The sequence below is a fragment of the Nicotiana sylvestris genome, chromosome 1 (genome assembly GCF_000393655.2).
Source record: "Nicotiana sylvestris chromosome 1, ASM39365v2, whole genome shotgun sequence".
Taxonomy (NCBI): domain Eukaryota; kingdom Viridiplantae; phylum Streptophyta; class Magnoliopsida; order Solanales; family Solanaceae; genus Nicotiana; species Nicotiana sylvestris.
The window spans coordinates 80,553,974-80,563,389 of record NC_091057.1 but is presented as its reverse complement, the minus strand read 5'-3'; the positions used below and the strand labels follow the sequence as shown (position 1 = coordinate 80,563,389).

Below are 9,416 nucleotides of genomic sequence, written 5' to 3'. Positions count from 1 at the left end.
CCCTAGTCCAAGGTGTTATTGAATTTATGTAGTTTGAGAGAAAAAGAAAGAGCGTGAGTTTTGGATTAGTTTATATCTTTACAAATGGATCGGGTCGGGTCAGATTGGGTGTATGGTAGGGGTGTCAATGGTTCGGTTCGGTTCGGTCGGTTATTTTATAAAATTTGTACCATACCAATTTTTTGGTTATTCTATTATGTATAACCAAAATTAGGCTTTTCGAAACCGTCCCAATCATGTCGGTTTCTCTTCGGTATCGGTACGGTTCGGTTAATTTTCGGTATTTTTTTAATATCATGTAAAATTCACCAGTAGAAGTAGAATTGCAATAACGTACGTTCTTTTATAGGACTTAGCAAAACTCTCTAGATATTTTTACTATTTAAAGGGTGATGAATTAAAAAAAAAGGAAATATGGCTAGAGTATAGATCCATCAACTATTCTACAACAACGTAAAAGAAATCAAACAAAGGCAAAAAAATTATTAATCACACGAGTTGAAAGATATACCAAGCTGGGACTCAAGAATAAAGTCTATAGAAGATTAAATATTCAAAAAGATAAATCTAAATTATATGAAAGGAAACATATTCAATACATGTAGTTTGTTACTCATAATTGCTAGAATACTTTGTGTCTTGCTAATAAAGATACTTGGAATAACTTAGTTTAAGTAGAAGTAGCATAATAGGTTTTAGGAATTAGTATTTTGAGTTTAATTACTTGTTGGCTTGTAATGGTTTTCATAATTCCAAGGCTCAAAGAAAATTTAATGCATTATTATTTTTAAACTTACTAAATAAATATATTTTTTACATGTAAAATTTATTCGGTACGGTTCGTTTTTTTTTTTATAAAATAAAAAACCTACCCTAATTATCGGTGCAGTTATAGATTTATATAAAAACCTACGGTTTCTTAAAAAGAAACCTAAAAATCGGTTCGGTGCGGTACGGTTCGGTCGGTTTAGTCGGTTTTCGAATATCTATTGACACCCCTAGTGTATAGGTAGGTTTCTATAATTTGTTTGTCTGTAAATTATTTTAAATGGTCCAAAAATATTTAAAAGGTCTATATGGACGGTCAAGTCATCATTTTTCCACCAGAAAAATCAATAAATCTAATTGAATGATTATCATAATGCAATAAAAATTGTTGAGTGACTTTGTTGTTACAAATAAAAGAAAATTGATTTTTATCCACAATTTTATATAAAACTAATACAAGTATATGAATCAGTATTATTACCTGTTACCACTTTCTTTTATTAAAAAGTTCATGTGAAATATTTATCTTAGTCTGTTACTTTAGCATCAAAAGGACTAATTCTATTTTTATCTTAGAATTTACTTTCAAGTTCTTGGACAAAACTTTTTCCTAAGATCGAAAAGTTCTTTGATTTTGTATTCATTTACATCCTAGTCAATAACATGTTCATAAAGGGAACAAACAATATCAGTAGGCGAATTTTTACCACAATAAATAAAACAAAAAGAAAAATTAAAATGAGTATGAACAACTTCTTTCATTGCGGTTACCTTACAATTATTCCTCAGAGGAAATCTAAATTTGAATAGGGAAACAAGTTAAGAACACCGTCAAACACATAGATGCAAAACAACGGCAAAATCCAAAAAAGAAAGTAGATAATTGAACAAACAAATTGAACTCTACAAGTAAAGAGCTTCAATGCTAGTGGCTCTTCACCAACCAACCTGAAAATAGAAACTGAAATTTGTCAAAAGTACTTGACATGTTTTACACCTGAGCTCACATTGTTACATTCTCCAAATTTTCTTTTTCTAGTTGAAGATTCCTCTGCTGATCCATTCTGTGATAATGCAGTTAATACCTATTTCCCTGAACCTGAAATCAAAATCAAGAAAAGGAAATCACAAATCAATTTTTATGTTGAAGTCATTGTTGTGGTAACTTATTGCGATTTAACTTATATACACTAAGGGGACTAAGGGGTCGTTTGGTAGGATGCATTAGATAAGCTAATGCATGCATTGGCTTTGTGTATTAATAATATATTGTTTGGTAGACATTTTGAATCTATGCATTAGTTAGGCAAGTATTAGTTATACATTCTATTTGGTATTATCCTATGCATAACTGATGCATAGAAAACAATGGTATTAGCAATGCAATGGGTTTTAATGCATGCATTAGCTTAGTTAAAGACAAAATTTATGCTTGTTTAAAATATGTTAGTTAGTATATTAATGCAAGTTCAAAATAATCCAAATAGTGAGAAATAAAATTATATCCCTAATAAAGAAATAAATACTTAGCATATTTTCTTTTTTATAAATAAATATTTAATTTTATTTTACTATACCAGCCATCTATTTCGTATTTCGTATTTTGTATCCTGTATTTCATATTTCATATCTCTTATATATTGTTGTTGTTATTGTTGTTATTTTTATTACGCATTTTTATGGTACTAATATATCATCTCCTATTGCTTTTTTGAGCCGAGGGTCTCCTGGAAACAGCCTCTCTATCCTTCGGGGTAGGGCTAAGGTCTGCGTACATATTACCCTCCCCAGACCCCACTTGTGGGATTATACTGGGTCGTTGTTGTTTTGTTGTAGACAAATAAAATAATTTTTTAAAATTTTTTCATATAAAAACATTTCTCAACATATATTTCTTTTAAAAAGTTAGAGTGTGGACTAGTTTTGAGGACATTTTTGTAAACAAATAATTCTTTTAGAAATTATGCAATACTTTAATACATCAAACCAAACAATGGATAAGAAATATGTCAGCATAACTAATACCAGCATAACTAATGCAAGCATAACTAATATCAGCATTACTAATACATCATATTCAGCATTATTCTTATGCACCCTACCAAACGACCCCTAACAATGTAAAAAAAAACCATACTATTAGTGCAGTTTAACTTGTTGTAACACGTAGCATGCTTTAATTTTCAAGTTTATAGAAGTTAAACTATTCTAGTTGCAGAATTGAACTTACATCAAAGCCAACAAGTGATCTGCAGTAATTAGTCTGAGTAGTAAGGACACTGCAATTTGATCCACATTCACTATCTTTAATTGAAATGTTTGATCTATCAAGCTTGATAGACCAAGGGTACTGATAATTTTGAGCTGTGGAACCAACATGAGAAGATGATCTCTGCATTCTCACAGCCCTTGGCACATTTCTCCCTTCGATTGATGGCCTTCGTCTACTTGGTTGCCTCTCGAATGATTCAGGACGTTGTTTTGGTGCACTGTGGGATCGAGCTTTAGCCATCGAGGACTTAGTATTTGCCATGTAACTAGGATAAAATGGATACCCATTGTAAAGGGATTCTGGTTCAACATACTCTGAACGAGCATAGGAGAATGGGATTTTTGATGGATCGGGTTTTGACATTGCACTGTAGTATTGAGGGCTGCTTTGGGCTGTGCCATATGAGTATTCCTCAAAATGGCCACTGCAGGCTCTTGGACTGTTATCTGTTATAGCTGATGGTGCTGGAGAGATGTGTTGATATTCTTGGTTTGAGTATGCTTTGTGTGTTGAAAATCTGTGTTCTGTTCTTTCCGTTTGACCTTGGTTTGAATAGCTATTTCTACTCTTTGTGCTACCCTTTGATTCACCAATATCCATTTCCACAATCTTGATGTCCTCATCATAATCCTATGATTTACATTGCCAAAAGGAGCATTAAAACAAAAGGGTTACAAAATCCTATGCCACATTCATCTTAGTTCTCTTTGTTTTAGTCAAATATAATTGATGCAGAGACTTCATGATATCATTATGTTTTCAAGAAACAGTCTTAGAATTTCAATGGAAGGAAAAAGAAAATGTGAAACATACTTGATATGAGTGCCTAAATTTGTTGTCCTGTGTAGATTTTCTGTGGACAGATTGCCTTGGATTGCTGGGATTTTCATCCTCAGCCATTCTTAATCTTTGGGCTCGAGCTCTAGCTTGAACAGTTACCAATGCTTGCATGCATCTAAGAGTGGCAGCGGCCTGTTTCCTCACCAAATGTCCTCTCACCAAAGCCTGCAACTTCACCAGTCCTTTTAGTGCATTCAGCGCTTTTCTTGCCTGCATAGAATTACCAATGGAACAGTTTCATAAAAGTCTAATCTTGGTAGTTAGATCAGAAAGAATTCTCATGATTAATTTGGAAATTTGTTAAGAGGTTAGAGAATTGGTTTTACCAAATAACCACGGAAAACAGACTGAATTTTGACAGCTGCAGGCTCCTCAAGTGCAGAGGCTCTAGCAGCAACAGTGAGTTGGATCGCTGCTGCTGCCGCCTTGGCAGCGGCTGCAGCTGCATCAGCAGCTGCGGCTGTGGCAGCAGCCACAGCCAATACATGTTTCTTATGGTCGTTTTCTGAATCAAGCAATTCTTGTTTTGCTGCTGGTGGTGGGGTGGTGGCGTTGATATCAGTGGCATTTAAATCCCTGTGACCTGGTGGAGTGGCTGATGACCTCCTGAAACTCCACCTCTTCTTCTCTTTAGGAGTTGTTGAAGGGAGTGAAATTGGTGTTGTTGGTTGCTCATTGCTAGTAGTAGAGATTTGGTGATGATTACTTGTGTTATTCTCTCCTTCTAATTTGTCTTTCTCTTTATCTTTTTTCCCTGCCAAGAAGCTCTTTATCCACCTACCTGTTTTCCCCATCCTTTTCACAATCTTCTAAACTAGCAATGCATCATGAAAGGAGCAAAATAAGAGAGATATCTTGGTAGATGGATTGATAGAAAGCAACCACTGATATGTTGGGAAATGTATATTTTGAACTTCTCTCTTGATATGTCTATATCTTCTTCAATGAATGATCAGCAGCTTTCAGTACCAATTTGGTCCTTCTAATTGAAGCAAGAATTCAATGTATATGTCTAGGTGTACTTAACTGTTGCATTATATCCTCTATGCTTTGCTGTATTTACCACTTATAAAAGTACTAACATGATCAAGTTCTTGTCTTGATTCTCTCTTTTTTTTTCTTCTTTTTTTCTGGAAGAATATAGGTCATATGAGGAAAAGAAACAGCACGGAAACTCCCTATTGAAGCCAAGTTGCAAACTTGTGGGGAGCTTATGGAATATATTCTTTACCCATTGGTGGATCTTTCTTTCCCGTCACCAACTTTTACCCTTTTCAAAATGCACCCAATATTAGGGGTTTAGGTCAGGATAATTTGGTAACTTCAATTTATTTATATACTCCTGACTGATGGTTATAGTTATTCTATGAAAAGCCATGTGAAAAAAAAGTCAATGAACATGCAAAATCCTTGTAAAGTACTCTAGTCAAGATTGGAAGTAAGTGCTACCCCACTAGGTTGTGTTGCTTGGAGAGGGGTAGGGTATTAGCCTCAGGCTATGATTAACTTTTGTGCATTGTTAATTTAATTCTTTTTATAACATCACAGTTAAGTGATACTTTAACTAGTAATATATAACTAGTCTAACTAAATAACTTAGAAAATACAGTAGATAAATTACGCAGATAATATTAAAAAAATTAATATTTAATGTGTATAAGTTTAATTAGCTCTATTTTAGTCATGGATTTGTTTATTGAAAGGCAAAGGGATATATAGGGACCTACATAATTGGGATGGGTGCCCAATTGAATCAGCACATGGTCATCCTTTTCCAGATGTTGGGGCGGACACTTTCAGTGTCATTTTCATCCCATACTTCATGATCCAAGGTAGGTCACTTTTATACTAAAAATAAAAGGCCATCCAAGTATTATTTTTTTTCCAAGATAATTCTTCACTGAAATAAAAACTTCTGGTTACTGCAATAATGTATCTGAGAATTGGGACCCACAGAAGCTTTAATTGAAATAGACAGTGGAAGGACTAGTTTATGGTAAGGAGATAATGGATAGCAGTCGGTGGGCAGACATTTCCATTAATGTGCAAAATAGAGCCCTAAATGGACTTCTTGAAGACCACCGGCTGATGCCATGAATTAGGTGTTGAATGATTAATGTCTGGCTCCATCTGTTTCATCCTATTGATACTTTTAAGTTATCAAGTAATTTTTTTCCTTTAATTATGATTAAGGTTAATTACACTAAATACCTTAATAATATGTCCAAGGAATGGTTCATTGGTCGCATGTTGGATCGAATGAATACTCGATCGCGTCTTACCAAGCTTTTAAGGCAGGTTCGAGAACAATGGTTCGATCTGAGTTTTGGATACACCCCTTGTATGTTAAAACCAACCATTTATACCCCTGATCGAACTAGGAATTCACTAAACAATATAGAGAGCTAGGTTTTTTATCAGTTTTCAAAGTAAACAACCAATAACTAAAGAACACGTGATATATATGTGGAAAACTCATTGCTCAAGGGATTAAAAATCACGACATGCCCCAATAAGATTTAAACTCCACTAAACTAAGCAAATTTTATATTACAACCTATTGCAATCTAGGAATTAAACTATTAATCTCTCACCCCTTAAAATAACTCTATTGTAAGCCCTTTGCAATAATTCTATTACAAAGCAACACTCTTGACTAACTGTAGTCAGATAACCAAAACAATAATGGTTAAATGATATCCTACAAAATACTTCTTGAAAGCCTTGTAGGTTTACAAGTAAAGAACAACAGACAAAGACTTAACAAACATAGGGACTCAAGACATCTTCAGTGTTGGGATGCGGTCCTTGGTTTGTAGCAACTTTGTTCTTGGGTGCACCTAGAGAATATAGTGGCGGCTGTCACTCGAGATAATAGGTGTTTTAGATTATCAAGTGTTAGGTCAAACCTTTTATAATGTTATTTATATATGAGAGAGCACGTGTGAAGAGATATGGACATTATACATCTTTTGGTTTGGCCTCTAGCAACAGCGGTGGTGCTGCTGCACTGCTGACAGTCGGTACAGTGAAAAAACTTTTACAACTATAGAGTTGCCTGTACGACAGCTGGGGAACTGATCTTATCTGATCCCTTATCTGTTTCCCTATCGGTTTCTCGAGGACGTTTGGCCAGACCACGAAGCATATCACAACAGGCACGAAGGAACTGATCGCATCATGTTCCTATCTGGCTCCTTAATAAAGTTTGACAAATCATCAAAACCATAATAACAAAACTTATTACCCCATATATTAGGGAAATCCTATTCTTACACCCCTTATGAGGTATATATGTAACTTTAATAACTATAGAGTTACATGTACGACAGCTGGAGAACTGATCTTACCTATTCCCTTATTTGTTTCCCTATCAGTTTCTCGAGGATGTTTGGCCAGACCACGAAGCATATCACAACAGGCGCCAAAGAACTGATCGCATCAGATTCCTATCTCATTCCTTAATAAAGTTTGACAGAGCATCAAAACCATAATAGCATAACTTATCACCCCCAATATTATGGAAATCCTATTCATACACCCCATATGAGGTATTTATGTAACTAAATATATTACAAGGAAATAAGTGTAGGATTTTCATAATATATAGGGTGTTAAGTGTTTGATTTTGAAATACAGGAAATGTATCCGAAATTAAGTCACATGACAGGAGTGTGCGACATTAACCTTTAATTGTAATTATTCACATACTTTCTAATTATATTTAATTATTAAAAATTTGATTTATAATATTAATTATGTAATCTCTAAATATCATATTCTATATTTATAATGTCCAACTTTACCTGGGAAATTAAATATTTTGATCCTCTCACTTTAAACGCTGTCCTTTTCTAATGAGTTCCACTTGAACAACATTTAATTTTTTAATCTTGTGTTTAGGTATATGAATTATGTTACGTCCATGAGATACACACGTTTTCGTTTTATGTGATTCAATTACAAATAAGTAGTTGAATTCGAGTTGATGGTTCAGACGGTCATTTAACTTTGGATAATTGACCACAAAATTATAAATTTTTATTTTATCTTTCGAAAGTTACTCAACTTTACATATCTCACTTAAATGATCATTCTTGCAAGATTTTGTATTTTTAAATGAAATTTAATGAAATGACAAAATAATTTTAAGAAAAATTAATTGAAACACAATTTTAAAACTTGAACTTTTTACCCATAAAACGGTACGGTTGAATATATACATGATTTATAGACAAGTGAATCGATTTGATCCTAAAATAATAAATAAATTAGACGAAAATGTAAGACTTAACATTGAAATCGAGATTAAACATTAGAGATCTTGAGCCCGGAAGCAAGGCTTTCGGTGGCAATAAGAGCAATATAGATAAGCAAGAAAGTAAAATATTATTGAGCTTTGAACAAAGTATAGTGTATGTTTGTCAGAAAATCCGTCCCCTTTACAATGATGGCAGAGCTCATTATTTATAGCTGCACCTAGGGAACAAGGTCTGTTGGACCAAGTGAAGGTTAGTTTTGAAGATTAACAAAGGAAGCTCAGGCATGAACCAGGTCCATCTCTTGTGAGATTCACGTGAAGGAATTAAGCTTAACTTGGTATATTTAATATCTCCTGATCGAAAAGGCTGCAAAATTGATAAGGAGAAGGACTCCTTACTCAAAGAGAATACTATCCAAGATAGGGAAGGAGTTAGAAGTTGAGATCAACTAGAACTCTTCCACCAAGGAAGAGTAGAATTAGAACTCTAGTTATTTCTTCATCTACTAACTCTAGAAATTGCAGGATGTTCTCGCATTACAGGTAACGCACAAATGCAGAAGTTAAATGTGAATTGTGAGCAAAAATAGCAAGGCTTTTTTGCAAGAAGTTTGTGTGTGATTCAAGTGTGCAAACCTGAAGCTATATGAACCAGATAGAAGAACCAGTTCCAAGTGTCTGTCTTTTATTCTAGTTCAGTTGTATTAGGTGTTTTCATATTGTACCTTTCAGCTTTATCTAGAGGCAATTGTAATAGGTACTCAGAGTATTCAAGTGAGAGTTAACTTGAGGTTGTCGCAATATTTAGAGGTTGTTTGCAACAATAGGATTAGAGTTAATCCTAGGATTACAAAAGTATTTTGTAAATGTAATTTTTGGCTTAGTGATTTAGTGAAGAGTTTGGGAAATTTCTACTGGGAAGTAGGTCGTGGTTTTTTCACCTTTTGAGCCAGATATTTTTCACATAAAATACTTGTGTTCTTTACTTTCCATATTTACTATTTCTGCAATAGTAGGTTAAGGTACATTTAGAAGAACCTGTCCTTCCATAATCAGTTTAAGCGAAAATTGGGACACCACACAAATCACCTCCCTCCCCCCCCTTGTGTGGTATTGAATTTAAAACATCAACTAGTATCAGAGTGGGATATCCTTGAAGAGGCTAACACCTTAGGAAAAGATCAAGATGAGTGCACCACCTGGAAATTGGGAAGGATAATCCACTGCTAGGCCACCACTCTTCAATGGCAGTACTATTCCTAGTGGAAAAATAGA

The 9,416-nt window shown here is 34.1% G+C and overlaps 1 protein-coding gene across 2 annotated transcripts; it reads right to left on the bottom strand.

Moving 5' to 3' along the window:
- Positions 1-1,507: 1,507 nt before the first annotated feature.
- LOC104210228 (protein IQ-DOMAIN 19) lies at positions 1,508-4,884 on the bottom strand. Of its 2 annotated transcripts, XM_009759098.2 has the most exons (4): positions 4,207-4,884; positions 3,854-4,090; positions 2,999-3,670; positions 1,508-1,867 (listed from the first exon to the last, which is right to left on the bottom strand). In XM_009759098.2, the coding sequence occupies exons 1-4, from the start codon at positions 4,672-4,674 to the stop codon at positions 1,847-1,849; spliced, it is 1,398 nt and encodes a 465-aa protein (XP_009757400.1). In that variant the 5' UTR covers positions 4,675-4,884; the 3' UTR covers positions 1,508-1,846. The 2 variants fall into 2 exon arrangements, with proteins under 2 accessions (XP_009757400.1, XP_070015639.1); XM_070159538.1 differs by lacking the exon at positions 1,508-1,867 and having other exon boundaries at positions 2,778-3,670.
- Between the last annotated feature and the right edge of the window lie 4,532 nt (positions 4,885-9,416).

Coding starts and splice junctions, on each gene's coding strand:
- LOC104210228 (XM_070159538.1), bottom strand. CDS start 4,674: ATGGGGAAAACAGGTAGGTGGATAAAGAGCTTCTTGGCAGGGAAAAAA. Junction 4,091..4,206: donor CTGTTTTCCGTGGTTATTTG/GTAAAACCAATT, acceptor AATTCTATGCAG/GCAAGAAAAGCGCTGAATGC. Junction 3,671..3,853: donor AATTTAGGCACTCATATCAA/GTATGTTTCACA, acceptor TGTAAATCATAG/GATTATGATGAGGACATCAA.